Raw genomic sequence first — 19,613 nt, forward strand, 5'->3', positions numbered from 1 at the left:
GTTTGTGGATAGCACCCCAATGACAGAGGATGTTCTTATGAATGAAGTCTTCAATGACCTTGGCCATTTCCTTCCAGCAGATCATGTACTCTGGCCAGTGGGTAAGCAAACACTGAGCTTGCAGAATATATCTCATTCCTTAATATTGACCTTTCAAAGGTGGCATGAACATCATGTCACAGTGAGCTTGAAAGAATCAGGGTTGCAGTGTCTGTACTGTGGGCGGAATAACCATGTGCCTCATCTGTTGTTGTTGGCATTTGTTGCATGTCCTCAGGTACCATTTTGTATCATCCATTAAATTTGGCCAGAAGAAACAAAGTCAAATGTGGTCATATACCATTCAAAAGCCCCTGTGTCCAATTTTGTCATGCATGTTCTGAAGGACATTGATCCTCTTTTTGAATTCAATATAGAGCCGATGTTCTCTGTTTTTGTCCTGTTTGTATAGATTGTCCTGGCCTTCGAGGAGGTAATGCAACATTTTTTCTAGGAATGACTTCCACTGCACATCTGTTAGACTTTGAGGTCTTCAAAAGTTCCTCAAGTACTGTCAAATTGCTAGGATCTTGTTGTCTACCTCCTTTGTCTTTTTGAGTGTTGGTAGCACCTCTTCTGGGGGGTTCAAAAAATTTGGAACAGGGCTTCAAAGGGACTGTTCCAATATGAATGTGTAAGACAGGCCAAGGGTGTCATCATCTTTGAACTTGGGGAAATGGTCATCAATATCGGATTGGCAGGCCACAGGTCATCTTGAAAGGCCATCCGGTGCTGTATGTTGTTCAGCCATGACATGGTGGAGTTTGAAATTGAAAAGATGGATCCAGTGGATCCATCAATTCAGAACAATGCTTGGTTGTATGTTGGGGTGGTTCAGCATGCCTTTGATGTATTTCAGGTTGACCTCAACATTGAAATTGGAACACCAATGAGCCAGATTCAAAACACTTTCAGTGCCTGGTAGAGACTGTACAGCTTGAGCTTGGGTTGCAAGTACTTACTTTTGACTTTGTTCTAGTTGATCAATCCAAAGCATGATGGGCAGCACTTTCCTTTCTCATTGTTCTGATACAAAACAAACCCAGTACTGATATTTGAAGAGTTGACCACTAAGGTAATATGCCAGTTGCTCTTATAACCGATAGGCTTGAGGACATTGTTCATTTCAGCTGCAATTGCCAATTTCTGGAGGACTTGAACTGCCTTGTATTGCTCCAGTCCAAATTCAAATGGTACACCTTTGCATTTCAGATGCTCCAGTGGGTGCACCTTTTCAGTGAATCCTTCAATGAAGATGCAGAGGATGCCTACTGTGCCAAGAAATGCCCTGACTTCTGAGAGATTTTCACACAGCAGTTTCCATTTGGTGATCTTTTGAACTTTCAACAGGTCTGGAGTGTGGCCTTCATAGCAACACCTGTATCTGAGGAGTTTTATTTCTGAGACACACAGTTGTACCTTGGGTCCAGAGAAGGATCCTCCTGTGTGTTTGGCTTGCTGAATGATTCAATACATGTTTCTGAGATGCCCAAAAACAAACCATTGAATACTGGGGTTGCCTGGGATCATTCTGAACTCCCCATTGGCCTTTTCATACCAAGTCTTGGGCCCTTTTACTCCGATATTGTTGATGAACAGGGTGGTCAAATGAGGAATCTTGTCCTGGAAAATGAAGTTGATGTTGTCCTGCATGATGCCTGGCATGTTGTGGGCACCCATGGGTGCAATGGTATCTCTGAGGGGGCCAATGGGAAACTGAAACAATGTGTAGTCCCTCAATTTCAAGGTGACAGGATGCTGTTCAAATCCTCAAAAGAAATCTAGAAGTCCATAATGTCCTCTTGATCTGAAGTCTTCCAAGATGTGTTTGGTCAATGGGGGGACTGTGCTGCTTCCTATCATGACTTGGTTTAAAGGCTGGGCATCTATGATGGGCCTCAGTTCTCAGTTCTTCTTTTGAATGATGAATCAGTGAGATTGATATGCTGACTGAGAGCATTCAAAGGTGCCTGTGGCTACTTTGGCATGAAGGACTTTAATCACATCTTCCTTGAGGGCAGGTGGCATGGGAATGTTTTGTTCCTGCCACAGAACATGTTTGATGGTCAGAAAGATAACCAGATCAAAATAATCAGCTCAAAACCATCCGATCTCCAACTCAGCCCATGAAAATGCATATTTGTGTGTCTTCAGCACCCAGGCTGCAAGCTTCTCCTCTTCAGGAAGGAGGAATTTCAATTTGTTGATTTTGAGCACTTTGAAATGCTCTTTCATAAGCCAAGTGCCTGGAATGAAATCAGGTGGTCAGACTGGTAATGGTTCTAACTGTTATAACAGATTGGATGGGAAACAATGATAGATCTTCAATGCTTTGGGATGTGCTGCTGGCACTCGCTTGATACAGTCAGCCACTTTCTTATACTTTCAAACAGCGAGGGTTGGGGGGTAGGCACAGGCAAGAAGCTTATGGAAATACAGGTTATACTGGTACTGCTGGTGATGGATTCCTGAATCAATATAACATATGGCCAGGATGTCAGGTATCAGTTTGACATTCAAACCTCGAAATTGCCACACTGGCTCTCTCAGCTTTGGAGTTGTCACCATAAGTCTACTGTGTGGGGAGTCTCTCTGAGTGTAACTCAGTTCCTTGACTCTTGAAAATCCTCTGATGCATGCAGGTTTGACAAACAGGTGGTGACAATGGCAGTCTTCCACATAGTGAGACAGGTGAAGGTGATCTCCTGGTATCCATCTTCAAAATCCTGAGTTGAACACTTGAACAAGGTTAGGAACAGCCTTCCAAGGAGCAGTCTGACTGGTAACATAGTCGCCACATGCACCTGGAACAGACCGGAGATGTTTCCAACTGTTATCTGAAGATTTTGAGCACACCCCAACATACTGCTGATGCTTCCATTGGCTGACCTCATCTGTACCTTTTCCATAAAAGTGTAAACTGAGCCCGGGTGATGCCAGACCATGTGATGCATGATGATGAGCAAACATCCCAAATCAAGGCAGCCAAGTGTTCAAAACCCAGTGTCTCCAAGTTTGATGGAGATGTCCCTCAATCTGACCACCTCCAGTGCCACTATAATACTTCTTGGAAGTGTGGGCTTTTTGTGCTCCTCTGTATGCATTACTGGCTCTGCTCCTGCCAGAATCTCCTCAATAGCGGCCATTGTGTTCCATATGGGTGCCATTTGAGGTACTTTCTGAGATTGTGTCTGCTGGAACAGATGTTTCCAGATCTGAGGGGACATGGGCATTGCTTCTTCAAGAGACACCATTACCTGGATTTTTATTATATTCAAAATAGCCATTTTGACCATCATATCATTTTCTGTGGGAGCTTGGAACTGCATTTGAGGGTGGATGTCCTTTTCTGTTTCCTCTTCAGCTGCCTTGGAAAGGTCCTTCAAACAGGATGGTCCTTCCTCTGGTGTTGTGTTCTGTTCCAGTTCCTGTAGCTCCATTTTGACCATGTGTCCTTTGCCTTTTGGGACATAAGTTTGGCTCAGTATGTTTCCTGTTTCTGAGTTGCCTCTTCAAGCCTGGTTTCAAGGGACATGATGATCAACCTTAGTTCCACTTCCTGTGCCACCAATGCTGAGTCCACCATGTTCACTTCCAAACCTTGAGACAGTTTCAAAAAGCTTAGAAAGTCATTGGCACCTGTGAAAGCCTGAACAATGTGGACAGGGGCCAGTTGAGTATCTGCAGCTGGGGCCTCTTTCATGGCAGCTGGCATGTTCCTGGCATACCACATGCAAACACAGTCTCTCATTGCCCCAGAAGGCCATGAGGGAATTGGCATTCCATCCAGTAGTGTGGTCCTGTTCTGGGAGTTCCAAATGATGTAACTGGTTTGAAGGCTCTCATTGAGAGGAGAACACTCCCTCATGAAGTGATCTAGTGCTCAGCACCATAGGCATCCATTCTGGCTGTTCCTCTCATTGTTTGGAGCTTGATGTCCACCTGACTGTTGATTCAAATTCTGGTACTGGTCATTCAAATGGCTCGTATTATACATTGCCCTGGTTGACATTGTTTCAAACTTTTCCTCTAGCCCAGTTAGGACCTCTAACATGTGTTCCTGCATGTTCAGGTTCACTTCCACCTTTATGTTTGGAATTGAACTCTTGATTTGAGCTAGGGCCACTTCTGTTTCCGATTTGACTGTCACAGCTGCCATTCCGGGACTGTAAGAAATAATTTCTCCACTTGCTGGTGTGTTTGCTAGTAGGAGCATGACCATCTTTGCTACATTGTCCAAGGGCCATGGGTTGTTGGGTATGGAATCAGGATATTTTGAGAGGAGCCTCAATTGAAGTTTCTCCTGAAACTCTGAGTGAAATCCCTGCATGAACATCTGCTGTTGTTCAGTCTTTGAAAGGTACTCCTTCTGAACCAGCCACTGGGATACTCTCAAGAACTGCCATTGATATTCTCCAAACTGAGCTCTACTGTCCATGGGAATGGCCACACTCTTCAAAACAAGTTTCTCCAGATTGAGCCTCAAATACAGCTGGCGTGAATCTGTAGCTCCTGGGTAGAAAGCTAGAATCTGCTTTCGGAACTCTTTTAACTTTGGACTTGCTGCTTGACTTTCTTCCACCATCTCCCATACCTGACAGACCTCCACATCGATGTATTTGAGGCAGTACTGAACCCATTTCTCCTGTGGAACCTTGCAGCTTTCACACAGTTGTTGCACATTGTCAAGAAATTGGATAATGTGTTCAGGTCAAGCTGAGAGCAGTGTGGGAGCATGCTTGCTTGTTCAAAGTGGCATCACCAGATCCAGCATGTTTATGGATAGGTTTTCAAGGGCTCATTTGATGTCCAAGGGTAGGCTCATTGGTTGGACTTCTTCTGAGATCAAATCCATAGTTGTAGATGGCATCTGCCTTGGGCGAGTGGATGAGTCAGATAAGCTTTCTAATGGAGGCAGATTTTTAGAGCAGGCAGGGGTCAACTCTGAAGGCTGAGGTTGTTTTCTGGTTTCAGAATTGCACCCCACTTCAGGTGGTCAGTTTGATGATTGCTTATGTGGACTACTCAATCTGCTACTCAATGCCACAACTTTTCTCCCCAACCAGATTTTTTTTGAAGATCCTACTTTGGTCACCAAATGTACTCTACACCTCCCAATGAGGTGTCAGGAGAAGGTCTGCTGGAGGGGGAGTCAACTGTGGTAGCCCATGCTTCACAGAAGTTAGAACTAGAGAAAACCAGGCCAAATCTAAGGTTGACTCCTAAGGTAGAACCACACATATGCCAATTCAAAGGGTCCAGTGCAAGTTCTGAAGCCAGATGCAGCAATCTGAGGGGAGTCCAAAGGAGAGGGGAAAAGGGGAGAGAGTTGAATGGGGTGAATGAGTGTGGTCTTCTTTGGTCAAGAGTTCAAATCGAGGCTCAGATCAGTTCCAGCAGGGGGGATGGATGCTTGGTGTCAGGGCACCAGCTCATTGCTTGGTCAAGAGACATGACTAAGCCTTTATGACATGGAAGTAGCTGGTATACCTTGGCATGTGCTGGAACCTGCTGGAAGGATTGGATGGTCAGGTGACCTGCTGTGCATGGCTGTGCATGACCTCATATGACCTCATCCTTGGTCATATGACCTGATCACCTGACTAGGCTGAGTAAGCAAGATGTTATAGCAGGTTCCACCACAGAGGTATAAATATAAGGCCTACTCTGCCTGGGGACTGTCTCTTCAGACTTGGTCTCTTAGGATCATCCACAGGTACCTATACTGTAGATAGATCTTAGTCATTAGGTCTACTCCACCTCCTTGTTGCCTGCTTAGACTCTTGGCACTCTTAGGTGAGCAGACTTAGTCAGCCTGTGTTGCCCTAACACTTGGACTCCTCTCTCACTAACTCTTGACCTCACTTGTTCAAGACAGGTGATCTCATAGCTTACACCTAATAACTACTGCTTTACCCTACAGTCTCTCTTTATTCTATCTGAAGTATCTGAATCCTCTTATATATGTTTGGAGTGGTTTGGACCTTCAGACTACTACTAATCAATACCTATCCTATATTACTTAATGCTATGTCTAGGGTCCACTCCTTGCTTCCACTAGTCTGGTCCAGATGAGTTTGACATGTTGTTCAAAGAGGTGTTTGAAGATTGGATTTGAAGTCAAAATTCGGATGTGCAGCACAGTACTTTGATCCTATCACAATGGGCATGATAGATCCAATGCACAGTTTACTTCTTGGTGAGCATGGTTTTATTGGCAATCAAAGTGAATCAATCACACCAGGAATATCCTGTACTCTATGGTTTAAAGTTTGGGTTCAAAGCATGAGGAGCAAAAAAGGCTCCAGGCTTGGCAGCCAAATTGTCCTTCAACAGCACACAGACAGAGTATGTTGAGAGCTTGATGAGGTCCATGAACTGCTGGAGATGGTACATACCCTCCAGCATGTGATGGCAGAGGGCTAATATTTCCAATTTAGTTTGAGAAACCAAGCTGGTATGCTAAGCTTCCCCAAAATGTTGGCTATCCCTCTGGCAGTAACTTGACTGCTGATGAATGGCAGGCATTGATGATTTTGTATGGTCTGGCCATGGTGGGTTTGACCTTCCTCACTCCTGGTTAGCTGAGATTGATGGCGAGGCAGATACCCCCCAGTCTCTTGCATCCTGCTTCAGCAGCATGCAAGAGATCAGGCCTGCTATACTATCACCAGGAACCCCTATAGCCAACCTTGAGTGCCCCCTTCTGCAGCTAGCAACTTCTTCCCGTTGGCAACTGCTGTGAAGATCTATACAAGATGAGAGGTGACAGAATGGAATCTTGAATGGGCTGCCAGGTTGTACTGAGAGTTCTTTGCAGAGTTTATAGAGGTGAGTTGGGGCCCAACACCCAACAAGACAATACATCACATGCCAGTCTGGCTGACTTCATTTCAGATATACAGACCTACATCAGTGACACCCACCTTTCACTGGTTGACCCACATGTATGAACAACTGCAAGGGTATGGCCCTGCCCATGGGTGTTGGACCTTTCTGTTCAGGCAGATGAACCAGATACTCCAGCAATACAAAACCAACCACCATCAAGAAGGGGAAATGGAAATTACCTTTGCAAGTGTGCAAGGGCACAGGCACAGGCCACACTTGTAGTCACCCCTCCATCTCCAGGTCTCTCTCTAGGCACTCTCTTATCCCTCCTGCTATTCTCTAATGATGCTTTACTTACAATTTTTCTCTTGCTGCACCTGACCTCAACCTGCTGCTGTGGGGGCTACCTCAGAGGTCCTCATGGTGAGCCCTGTCATCCACTCCATGCTTCCTGTTGATCTCATCTGCGGCAGCATCCCACATATATGGAATCTCATTGCAAAGCTCAGTCATCAGAAGTGCAACTGTGTCTTCAAGTTCTGTTTATGTGGGGCAGGGGGGCTTGCCCTGAACCCTCTATTTTTTTTTTTTGGAAGGCGTGAAGGACAAAGCCCTGCAGGCACAATCAACCACCAAATCCACTGACACTTTCCTTTGCCTGCTGCTCTGCAGCCATGATCAACCACTGATTCCACCATTAGTTTCCTTTGTCTGCTCCTCTGCAGGCACAATCAACCACCAAGTCCACTGAAATGCAGCACAGCATACCTATCAATGTCTTTCCCACAACCCATTTCAATGATACCCTTGTCTGCACACCAGAACGAGTCAGCCCCGTCCACTATACAGCCCCTTCCTTTGCCAACACGACTCTCAGCTGTTGAGCTGCTGTTCACTCTGGCATGTCTCTTCACAATGACTCCAGCTGTTTCTCTTCCTTGACACATTCCATTTCAAGAACAGCTCATGACACACAAACATGTCAATGTGAATGCGGACAGACTGGCCACATCAGCCAGACATCTATCCAATGTACAAGAACAAAACAATGGCAGCCATGCTGGATGTGGGAGATCTCATGGAAGTCAGCACAGACATGCAGCACACAGTGGTTGGGCACACATGCATTGCCTGCCCCACATGGTTTCTCTGCCAGCCAGTCCACTCTGGACAAACCAATGGGGCCTTTGACAGCACCTGACCTACTCAATCATGAGCCAATGAGGAACAATCAATGTTGGTCATCACTCTACCTGGCAGTCCTGCCATGTCCTGTATGTGATTGTTCTCCACTTCCAGCACTTAGACTAATAAAAGACAGCTCGGCAGTCTTCCTGGCATCTTTCCCCTTTCCAATTTGAATGGCACTTGACCTTATGGTGGCCTCAACCAAGAGAAGCTCTCCAAGCTACTCCTCTGCCTGCGACCCCTCAGTCTTGTCCATCAAATTGACAATTCCACACATACTTTCTTGCAGCTTCAGGAGGGCCTTATGGTCCACCTCCAGCAGTATAGTCTCTTTCTCCCAGAGGCAGGAGCAGAACACAAGAGCAGACCAAGTTCAACTCCCATTCTGGATGCCAGAACATCAGCCTTCCAGCCTTTGCTGTTCAACTTTGTCCATCCTTCTGAACAGCATAATGGCATCCCTGGTGAATATGCTGTTGTTCATATTTGGCCAGAAAATGAGATCATCCAGCAGTTAAGAAGGATCTACCGCAATTGGAGGGACCCAAATGGTGGCTCATATGGGTGAGGCTATGTGGGGTTTATAGGTGCACATTCAGTCACAGCATAGGATGCCTGCGTCTCATCCATGTCCATTGATGCAGTGCCCTGCTTTGGAGGATTAGCCAGATAACTCCCTGTCAAACTAAACTGCAGGCCTGGATGTCACTTCGGCTTCATTTGTTATGCACTTCATGGTCTTTCTCATTGTCAACCAAATTGTGGACATCTCAACAATTCCTGCCTGGGTCCCTCCATCTGCATTGTACCTCATCCCCACACTCCGAACTCATTTGGTGGAACTGGGAATATGGCCTCAATAGGCAATGCTGGATCCAAGTTGCCTGTCCAATTTCCTCAGACCAGCGCTTCCATCCTGGCTGCTATGACCACTTGCAGCATGATCAACCACTGCATTCCTCTTTCAGTTGCAGATGCAATGAATCTGCCCATTGCAAGACTAATGGTGGGCACCATCAGCTATGACTTTCCAATTTCAGATGCCTCCTCGACCATAGAACTGCCTGCTGCTTCCACAGGGCCCATCACCCACCACCCTCACACATCATCTGTAGGTGTCATCACTGCTCAGGCAGGGTACCCGGAAAGCATCAACCAACATCTCCACACTCTGCATAGAGGGGTTGGAGGCCATCTTACCCCTGGTTCTGTTGCAGGCACCATCAACCACCAAAGCCCAGCTGCACCTGCAGGCATGATCAACCACCAAAGCTTCAACAACCACAGCCCAACTCCTGCCTCTAGGCTTCCCTGAACACCACCTACTCATCCTGAAGAGCTGCAGCGGGTTTGTGCATGTCATCAGTCAAGCTCTGTGTCAGTCATTGACCTCACTTTCAATGACAACACCAGTCAACTGGCCTTTGGTGGTCTCACTGCTGACCCAGACTCAGAGGATGAAGCAGATGGGATACACCTGCAGAGTAGGCAATTCCGCTGTGGATCTGCACATCATGACTGATATATCATGCAGAGTAGGAGCTGGCTGGGTTACACACTGCAGCATTTGCTTGCCGCCTTGCTTGCTGGCCTTGTGATGTGAGGGATTACATCAATTTACCCCCATTTGGTTGCGAGTCACCTTTGGAGTCTTATCTGTACCCCAGTCATGCAAACACCAATACTGAGACAGCCTTCGATGCTCTTGCTGAATGTATCATGTGCAAGTTCTGGGGTCTCCTTGCAAAAGTGCACCCATCACCTTCGGCATGCTACCCTGTTCCAGAGCAATCAGATGTTGTGGCCTTTTGTCAGTACTGCTATTCCTTGACACCAGGCCATTTCAATGTGGAAATGTAGGTATTCGGTTTGTGTTGAGGAGACAAAGCTCACAATTAGTCAGATTTGCACCTCCCCGATATGCTGAGGGGCACCAGTGTATAGTCACATTTGGTGATGGGCCTACCAAAGCACATTCAACATGGTGCTCATTTGCTACTTATCAAAAAAGCCCAAATTATACAGCACCACTTTGGATGGCTATTTATCAATCAAGCTGCTGGACATGTACCATTATACTGATGAGCTCTTCTGGCTCAGCATCAGCATCCTATCCCTGCTGTGGATATTGTTGGGCAACACACTACCATTCAACATTTTGCCATTCCTCCTTTTGGTGGCCAGAGCAGATGACTTCAATGCAGCACTTTAGCTCTGCAACCACATCACATTCATGAGGGTATTCGCCCTGAAAGCTGTGGAATGGATACAGTCATGGGATGCCTTGGCTCGAAGTCATGTTCTGGATCCTTCTCTGGCACAAAAAAAAAATTCAAGATTTGGGCAGATACAGTATTTCAGACTACTTCTCCATGCAGTTGATGTGGTAAGGACAGCGGTGCTCAAGCTTCTTTATTAGTCCCTAACAAGTTCGCCCAAGGATGTGCCAGAAAATATGACAGCATGGAGGTTTTCCTTTGCAGAACATGAAGTGATGCACCAGAAGCTGAGGACATATCTCCTTTTTTGGCATCAACACATCTCTTCCAATGTTCCACAGGTATCTGCTCTTATCAGGGGTCTGCATTACTTTGATCAACTCCATAACCTTTGCTGGGCCCTTCCTTCCATGTTGGGATCCTCCTGACACTCATTTTGAACAGTACCATGTGCATGGCATTTCCAGACTTCAAAACCTTCATTTTTGTCTTATCTCTCACAACTTCACCATTGATCCAGATGCCTTTCTTGCCTGCCACATGTGCTTTCGAATGCCTCCCAGCCCCATCCTGCAGCAAGAGTGGTCCAACATGAAGCAGGCAATTTCCTGCTTTATTGTAGCAGAAGGTTTGCCACACTTGACCGATTCACCTGGCTCAGACAGCTTGTGCACACTGTATTCTACACTAAACAGCAGAAGCTGTCTTGGGACTGTTGACTCCCCCTTGATGCAGCAACTGCACATCCAGAGACTTGTGCTGAATATCACCATGTTAGGGCAGGAAAAGCCCCCCATCTCCTGCAAATTTGAGGTGAGTTACTGCACACCAAACAGCCTTCCAGGTTTTCTCATGTTGCATATAGATTGACATTAGGCCTCACATGGTGAAGCTTGCAGACAACCAAGAGCCTGAACAGAGCTCAGAGACACTGGTAAATGCCAAGGTATGCTCTTGTTGCCTGGTGATTGAGTACAGCACAGATTTTCACAGGCTCACTGTTGCAAATGACAATGGGGCAGAGTTTGATCATGTCTTTTTGTGTTCCTTCTTACTTCCTTGGCAAACTTCAACACAGTTTAGAGAACATGGTTATATGAGTGCATCTTTTGTTTACTGAACTTACCTATGTTACTGATGCATCTCTGGTCAAACAATGCATATACCTTTTGCCATTCTGTCACGATCCATGTAGTGCCTCTGAGGGCACAATCAGCCACCACAACACCCTCAGCACCTACAGCTGTGAAGGAGGTGCCTCTGGGGGCACGATCAACCACCACAACTCTCCCCAAAGCAGCATGGGTCCTACAGGGGCATCACCAGCACCAACTCCTTCTCCTTTGTGAGACAGCCTATTATTTGCCCCAAAAAGGTCAATTGTAACCTCTGCTAGGTGGGGAAGTCTTTCCGGGAATAGAGCTCACCGATGGTTAAGAGAGAAGCATAGCAATGATCATTGATATTTGTTCCTACAGACAGAGGAGAGAACCTATAATCATGATCTAGTGATTTCAGGATGTAATCAGGTAACTTGTCTCTCAACAGTTTTGGGCTGCCACATGCTGCCTTGTGTAGCAATGAGACCGGTAGGTGTACCTTCTGTGATCAGCCCTCATTCTTCTTCACTCTGCCTGATACAATACCCAATAACATTGGCAAGCTCCAGTCTAGTGTGTCCCTCTGCCAAAGTGTTTTCACTCAACTGCCATTGATAACGCTCACCGAGGTACCAGTCATACTGAGCATTCCAGAATGTCTTCAAGCATTGAACTCTTGCTCATTGATTGATTATCATTCACTGTGCAATGTCACTGCCTCTGAGGTGATTGCCAAACCACACCACCACATCTTGTGCAGAGATTCACCTGTCCCATCCTTCTGTGTTAGGGACAAGGGACATGTTAGAATCCAGTAACTGAGGCATTCCTAGGTTTGAGCCAATCATGTTCAGGAGCTTGATGCACTGCATGAACCAGGCAATGGATGTATTTGCTGTGAGTTCATGGAGGGGGACTGCTCCTAAAAGTATTCAATGCTCTCCAGAGAAGGCATTGTTGAGAAAGGCAGCCTTGGCATTGAAACTCAGTTTGTTGATGATATCTCTTGTCTGTGCACCATTTGGTCAATGTCTGCGAGGCGGAGGAGAGGGAAGGATGGCCAGCTTGAGGTTGACTGCAACTGCACCTGCTGCGGAAACCTGAGAATATTGGTCAAGTGGAAGAGTGCTGAGTAAGGGTGCTGCTGGGGAAGACAGAGAGAGTGTGGTCCATGAAATCACAGCAGGTGCAACTGGAGAGTGGTTTTGCCAAATATGGGCAACAGGCGGCTGGGGGGAAGGCATTCGAGGTGGTGTTGCCAGCATGTGGTGGTGTTGAACAGGAGCTAACGACACTAGGTAGACAAGATGGACCAGACCATCAAACCACTTCCTGGGGACATCCTGTGGCAATGTCAATTTCAAGTGCTGTGTCTGGGGACTTGCCTGGTCCATGGGGACCAAGCACAGGAATGGGTCAACATCACCATCCAACAGTGTACCAAAGATACCCAAAAGCTGGTGACCAGGTTGACAATAGAAAGTGTCATTGCCCCACCTACAAGTAGATGGCACGGTAGATGTAGCTATGGCAAAGTTCCTGTATTGCATGCTGAGGAAGTGAGAGAGACCATGTGAAGGGATGGTAGGTGTGTTCTCAAAGATAAGGGGTATGAGACCAGTGGCTGATAGGCTGTCCCCCCTCTCTATCTTCATCTTAGCTCAGCCAAATACAGTTCCTTGAGTCTTCTGAGTGTTGAAGAGTATCACTAACACAGAGAACTGCTTAACTGTTCTTAGGATTAGCAAGACTTCTGATGCAGAGAACAGATGACACACATTGTGCCAGTGGGTGCAGACTTGGGTTCATCATGACATCCACTGAGCTTAGGCAGGCATTGTTGGTGAGGATGCCTCATGTCATTGGCACTTGTTGAAGGCAAACAGCTATCCTGAATAGGTGGCCAAGCAAAGTGGATGTCCACCTCATGTATGTGTGGTGGTTGATTGTGTCTGTCAGGAAGTAGCTCCAAAGGGCTGGGCAGTCTAGATCCCTCAGAAAGGGAATGCATATGTGTAGGGCTTGCTGGCGGCAGTGGCATGTCAATGGTTATCATTGGTGGGGATGCTGAGGGGCTGGGTGACACTGCCAATGTACCAGTCCATGCCCATGTGGCCTGTGCGAGATTTCCCAGCAAGCTACACAGCCAAGTCAGCATTAAATTTGGCAATATTGAAAGTTCAGTGCACCTATTGATCTCTGTGTACTCTCCAAGCATGTTTGGGGCAATATGTAAAGGGCTTGTTATGTTGACAGTTGGATCCACAGTGCTGTCTCATTCTTCCCTCTCAACATTGACAGTCCGTGTAGGTGAGTCCTGTCCTTCACTGGTTGTATCAATTGCATTATTGATACAACCAATGGTTTGATTTGTCAGGTCCATCTGGGTGACTGGAGGGGCAGAGATGGTAGGAGAAGGTGGGAGAAGCAATCTTGCTGGTGACATGAGGGGTGGGGTGGGATTGTTGACCATTTTTGCATCTTGCTGCCCTATTTCTCTCACCCTTTGTCTTGTCATATGGATCCTCCCCTGCATAGTAGAAGGGAGATAGTAGGTAGTATGATGACTATTCGTCAAGGGGTGAGGTGAGGGAGACATCATCAATGGTGCAGTGCAAGATTAAACTGGGACAGCCTGAGGGCCCTGATGCCAGCTGGGCATTGGAATGAATGATATATGAACATATCATCAGGCACAATCAACCACCACAGCCCTTTTCATTTCAAATATGTTTAATCCCTATTTATATACACCTCATAGAGGCAGAGAAGGCAAGGAAATTGGTCAATCTCTCACCTTTCAAGTTGTTGTAACTTAGTGCAAGTGTGCAAGGCCCTCCTCCATCTGTGCCTCATTGTCAAAAGGTCTGCTCACAGAAAGAGGGGTGCAAGCTCATTCACTAGCTGCCCCATATGCTCTGCTGACAAAGGACAATCTGGGGGCAGTGAGTCAATATTTGATAGGCATGCTGGCATCTGGTTGGCAATGCCATGAGTATGTATGAACCCCTGTGCTGGCAGAGGCTCAAGGTGGGCGTTTGGCAGGGATTGCACCTCAGTCTCAGCATGTGAGATGGTGACCTCCAGCTGGTCCTCTTCAGCCTCAGCAAGCTTAATGTCAACTTCAGACCCATAAGAGCCTGGATTCATGTAGTAATGTTGGTCATTTCTGGTGACCAGTTGGATGCCTCTTGTGCTGTGCTGCAGACACCCCTTGAGGAAAAGGTCTGCTGGACATTGGTTTCCCTCTGCCAGAGACATGGTATGGAAGTTCCATTCATTCTGGAACCCAGTCCCATTGTTGTTTATGTCTTGCAAGAAAAGCCAGTGCAAGAGCCACAGATGGTCATTGTTTTGATGATTGAGCCCTTCATCAGCCTCCAAGTTGAGGAAGAATAAGGCCCACTTCCATCCAAATGAATTGGTCACATCAACCCACATTCTTTCAATGTGGGTGTTATGAACCAATTGGCCCCATATGTAGGAGCCCCAATTTGCACCATGGTGTTCCACCATCCATTGAGCAACCTGAACATTCTCACTGCCATGATCTCCATGGGCTCTCAATGGGACACCAAATTGCTCAGTGCCTTCAAGAAAGACTGATAGTACCATGTCAGCATGGTTGGTGGGACTGACATGAATAGCAGTGACACAGCACAAGAAACCATCCACAAAAGCGTGGATGTAAAGACCCCAATGGACAAGCCCATGCTGTCCATCATGGTGCCATAGGGAGTTCGGCCCAGTGACTTTGTACAGTCAGTGAGGAATTTTTCAGCAACCAAACAAACATGGAATCATATTGATATGGCAAAGAGATTGAGTGAGGTCTTGTAATGGGATATGATAGCCTTGAGAGGTGAGATATCCATCAAGAAGTCAATGTCCATCTTTGGGAAAGCAATTGTGCCAGTCTTTCACAAATGCATTGAGTTGCTCCAGTGGAATGTCATGGTACTTCTTCCATCATCCAACCCAGCGTTGTTGAGGGGCGTCTCCAGGCTGTTTGACAATCTCAAAGAGCAGAAGACTGGGTCAGAGAGCACCCAGTTTGACCAGCCTTCTTTGAACCATGCATGCAGAACATCCATGCTGATATGCAAGCACAGATATCAACAAAACCTGCACTGCCTGCAATAGATAGTCTTGATGGAAATGCATACAGGGATGACTGGAATGCCTGGCCGATGATAGGCCGGCAACCTCAGGAACAGGTTGAAGGACATTGTCTGTGTTTTTAGACTGAGTGGAATCCAACTCGGCCAGCATATCCCTTATATTGCATTCCAGAGCAGATACATCAGCAGCAGGAAACAGCCGGAAGAGCTGTGGTATGAATCAGTTAGCTAATTACTTAGCATGTTTGATAAAGACATGTTGGAAGGGCTGCTTGCCAGAATGCCAGTATCTCATTCTGGACAACTTCCAAAGGAGTATGATCACTCACATCAATTCTTACTGTGACCAAGACCTTGTGCGGGAGTGCTTTGAAATGCTGCAATACTGTGTTGGCAGCAAGCTGAGGATTACTGAGGAGTACATCAGGATTGAAGGTTGCCATAAGATGTCAGACATGATGGTGTCATGCTACAATGCATTCAGGGGACCATCCAGTTTGGCAAGCATCAGATGCTTCTGGGAGGGGCAGTTGGTCAATGGCATATATTCTACACATGTGATAATGCTGCACATAATTGGAAAACACTGGTGGAGGATGGTGGGGTTACAAGAAGAGGGAAAGAGAAGAACATTTTGGACTAATGAGTCAATAGGTGCGATGGGCTGCTACACTTTTGGGGGGATGGAAACCAGGATGTTCTTCTGCCATAGGCTTTGCATGCTGCTCCACACCACATCCATCAAGTCTGCAGGAGCATCCATGATCCCCTGGATGGTCGCAGCCATCTGCAACCCACTTTCCTCTGCCTGAATGCATCGCAACTCCATCACTTCCTCCTCCTCCCTGATTCTCTGCTGCAACACATGCTCCTTACTCCTGCAGCTAGAGCCAAAAACAGATGCAAGACAGCCTGATGGGCACTGAATTGCATCCAGCACAATGTTGACAGCATGTGTGACTGTAGGGTACATGCAAGCATAGATACAATCATACCACACCTCAGATGCATTCTTCAAAGTGCCCCTGCTGCATTTGATGGATTTGTGGTGGTCAATCATGCCTGCAGAGACAGCTCTGTCAGCACTGTGCTTCTCGAGGGAGTTGTGGTGGTTGATCATGCCCACAGAGGCATTTGGAGGGCCGGTGACCCACTGGTGGGGGGAAAGGTGGTTCAACATAGACAATGGTAAGGTGATGTCTTTTGATAGGTATTCTCTCTCCATCTCTTTATGCATGTAGGTTAGCATATTGCCCAGCTAACTGTTAGTTACAGTACTGACATGAATGGAGCTGTAGATGAGGTGTCTGAACAATAGCAAGGAGCAAATTGCCTCTGGTCTCCTGAACACAGCAATTTGGCCTGCAAGACTCAGGTTCTGCTCATGCACTGGGCCCTAAGCAGTCTTCAGAAGTTGAGACACCAGGACTACAGTAAAACTACATTAATATATAACTATATGAATGTAGTAAAGATACAATGTAGACTGATATTGATGTTATGATGCACCACTGTGGGCACAATCAACCACCAATTGGTCTAAAGGGACATGTACAGAAAAAACACAGACCTAACCAGTACAAGGCAGTTGCTGCCACCCTGATCAACATGTATGGGCAGCATGTTGAACATGAGGTGGAGTCAGGAGGTCAACCCATTAATTGCATGTCATGCAATTGGAACACAGTTTACAACAACAAGTGGTATTCTGATGCGCATGGGAATGGGAATTTGTATGGTGGAAATGAATGCACAGGACAAAGTAAAACACTAGTGGAGGATGGTGAGAATACACAGGAAAGGTAAAATGTTAGTGGAGAAGAGAAACACTGCCAATGATGTTCATGACAGGAGGGGCACCCAAGGGGATTGTCATGCCCTCACCCAGATGACTCTTAGAGGCAATGACAATACCTAAACAGCAGTGATCAGTGCTCTGGTTAGAAAAGAGAGAAAAGCACAGTACCATATATGGAGCTGCTGAGGGCAGCAACAATGACAAGAAACCAGAAACAGCCTCGAGCATTGCGGCTAACCTTGCATGGGGTACAATTGTTGCTGAGCACCCTGCAGCACATGCTGCAATGGAAGCACCTGGACTGACAAATTCCAATAACAGAGTCACTGCATCCATTGCAGAAGTCGCCAAAAGCACTGCAGACATTGAGGAATGACTTGGTGTTTTTCATGCCTTCCTCCATGATGTGCATTTGCTGCAGATGAGATCATCCTGCTTGCTGCTTGTCATCTTGCTAGGCTTTTTCTTCTTCTTCAGCTTGTGGCTGCTAGTATCCATGTCAGACATAGGGAGGGGAGGATGGACAGCAGGATAGTTTTTGTTACAATCAAGTCAGCATATAGCTCAGGAGTGGCAAACAAACAATGTTCACCTGGGGGGATCCACAACAGCCACTCTGCCCTCCATCCTCACCATTCACTCCAGTCCTTGTCAACAGATGCACACCAGGATACACCTCCAAGTCATCATCTTCTTCTGCATTGTCTTCTTCATGCTCATCTTTGTCTTCATAGCCTTCCTCATGAACTTGCAAAAGGAGGGTGTGTCAACCAGAGAGACACTTGACATGACTTTTTGGGCCTGGGGCATAGGAGGGTTAGGGACATTGGATTGGCTGCTGGTACCCAAGTCAGTGTTTATGTGAGAGGCTCTAGTGGATCTGGTGGGGTTTGACATTGGATGGTGTAGATGATGGCGGAAAGAAGAGAGGAGATGGAGAATAACTCATGCAGGTTGTGCACAAGTATGGAGGCCATGACAGGACAGCTAGGTTGGTTGGCTGATAAGGGGTCCCAGCTGTCCCCTTACAGCCTCTGGTCTTGGCCTTGACTGGACAGTGGCTGTCAGCATTTAGTTTAGCTCAAATCTGTGGGTTTTTCTAAATTTGGGTTTTCATATTTGAGGAGGCTTCTTCCATTTGTGGCTGTGCAAAGGGTCTGCATTCCATTCCATCCATGGCAGCAATACTCTTGCTTCTGGCTTCAAGGAAAAACAAGCAATTTTGCCCCCTCAGTGGCAGTGCTATCCACCAATGTTTGTGTGGGCACCTGAGAAGAGCTTTTGTCCTGATTACAGCCTGCCAATGTGGTGACCTAACTTTCTGAGCACCAAATAGTAATCACTCAGCAGATGCACATGCCACTGTGTGCATGTGGTGGTTGATCATGCCAGCAGGAAACAAAAGATGCTTCTTGTCTGTCCAGCCACATAACAGTATCTGAGCAGAAAGGACCCCAGAGTGCAGTGATCCATGAAGATGTGGACAGTGAAATAATCCGGCATAAGTATGTGAAGCCAGAATGTGAGATCCCAAAATGATTGAAGAAGGAGCATTGTTCAGTTCAGGATTAGGAGTGAAAGATCCTATTTGTAGCAAGAGATATGGTAGACAAGTTTGACATTCTCAGTACATTCAGGGAGTGACCAGAAAATGAACAGGTGTGAGGGATGCAAGTGGTTGTGGAATGGCATTGGAGTGGTGGGATGGCAGCAGAAGGGACAGGGTGATTAGCAGGTTGTAGGGAGGGGGAGAGGAGTGCATTGAGAGTGACATGTCTCATGTCCAGGGTTTTGTCCCATATGTAACCTCATATCTGTTTGATGTCCAAAAACAAGTCAAAATGGCCCAAAGTGGTTCCTGTGGTATTCTGGGCACAACAAATATCCATTCACAGTGCTACAGGAATGAGTCATTTCTACATGGCTCACAAAATTTACCCCCTTCTGCCAATGGACATTATAGAGGCAACTTGGCTAGCTCTGCCCCCAGATCAACTCCTGTCACATGCAGACTTAGTGGCATTCTGCACTTGACAACTCCTGAAGAGATGTCAGGGCACCAGCTCATTGCTTGGTCAAGAGACATGACTAAGCCTTTATGACATGGAAGTAGCTGGTATACCTTGGCATGTGCTGGAACCTGCTGGAAGGATTGGATGGTCAGGTGACCTGCTGTGCATGGCTGTGCATGACCTCATATGACCTCATCCTTGGTCATATGACCTGATCACCTGACTAGGCTGAGTAAGCAAGATGTTCTAGCAGGTTCCACCACAGAGGTATAAATATAAGGCCTACTCTGCCTGGGACTGTCTCT

The 19,613-nt window shown here is 46.6% G+C and overlaps 3 protein-coding genes across 3 annotated transcripts; 1 reads left to right on the top strand and 2 right to left on the bottom strand.

The window, feature by feature from the left end:
* Window positions 1–3,032: 3,032 nt before the first annotated feature.
* Window positions 3,033–3,479, bottom strand: DACRYDRAFT_107452 (uncharacterized protein; the record flags this gene model as incomplete). The annotated part of the gene is made up of 1 exon (XM_040768473.1): window positions 3,033–3,479. One exon carries the CDS (start codon window positions 3,477–3,479, stop codon window positions 3,033–3,035), a length of 447 nt encoding a protein of 148 aa, XP_040628606.1.
* A 10,769-nt stretch (window positions 3,480–14,248) lies between these two features.
* On the bottom strand, window positions 14,249–14,893 carry DACRYDRAFT_52279 (uncharacterized protein; the record flags this gene model as incomplete). The annotated part of the gene is made up of 2 exons (XM_040775095.1): window positions 14,249–14,386; window positions 14,459–14,893. The coding sequence occupies 2 exons, from the start codon at window positions 14,891–14,893 to the stop codon at window positions 14,249–14,251; spliced, it is 573 nt and encodes a 190-aa protein (XP_040628607.1).
* A 4,224-nt stretch (window positions 14,894–19,117) lies between these two features.
* DACRYDRAFT_52083 (uncharacterized protein) lies at window positions 19,118–19,330 on the top strand (the record flags this gene model as incomplete). The annotated part of the gene is made up of 1 exon (XM_040775080.1): window positions 19,118–19,330. One exon carries the CDS (start codon window positions 19,118–19,120, stop codon window positions 19,328–19,330), a length of 213 nt encoding a protein of 70 aa, XP_040628608.1.
* Between the last annotated feature and the right edge of the window lie 283 nt (window positions 19,331–19,613).

The sequence above is a fragment of the Dacryopinax primogenitus genome (assembly GCF_000292625.1).
Source record: "Dacryopinax primogenitus strain DJM-731 SS1 chromosome Unknown DACRYscaffold_9, whole genome shotgun sequence".
NCBI classification, from domain to species: domain Eukaryota; kingdom Fungi; phylum Basidiomycota; class Dacrymycetes; order Dacrymycetales; family Dacrymycetaceae; genus Dacryopinax; species Dacryopinax primogenitus.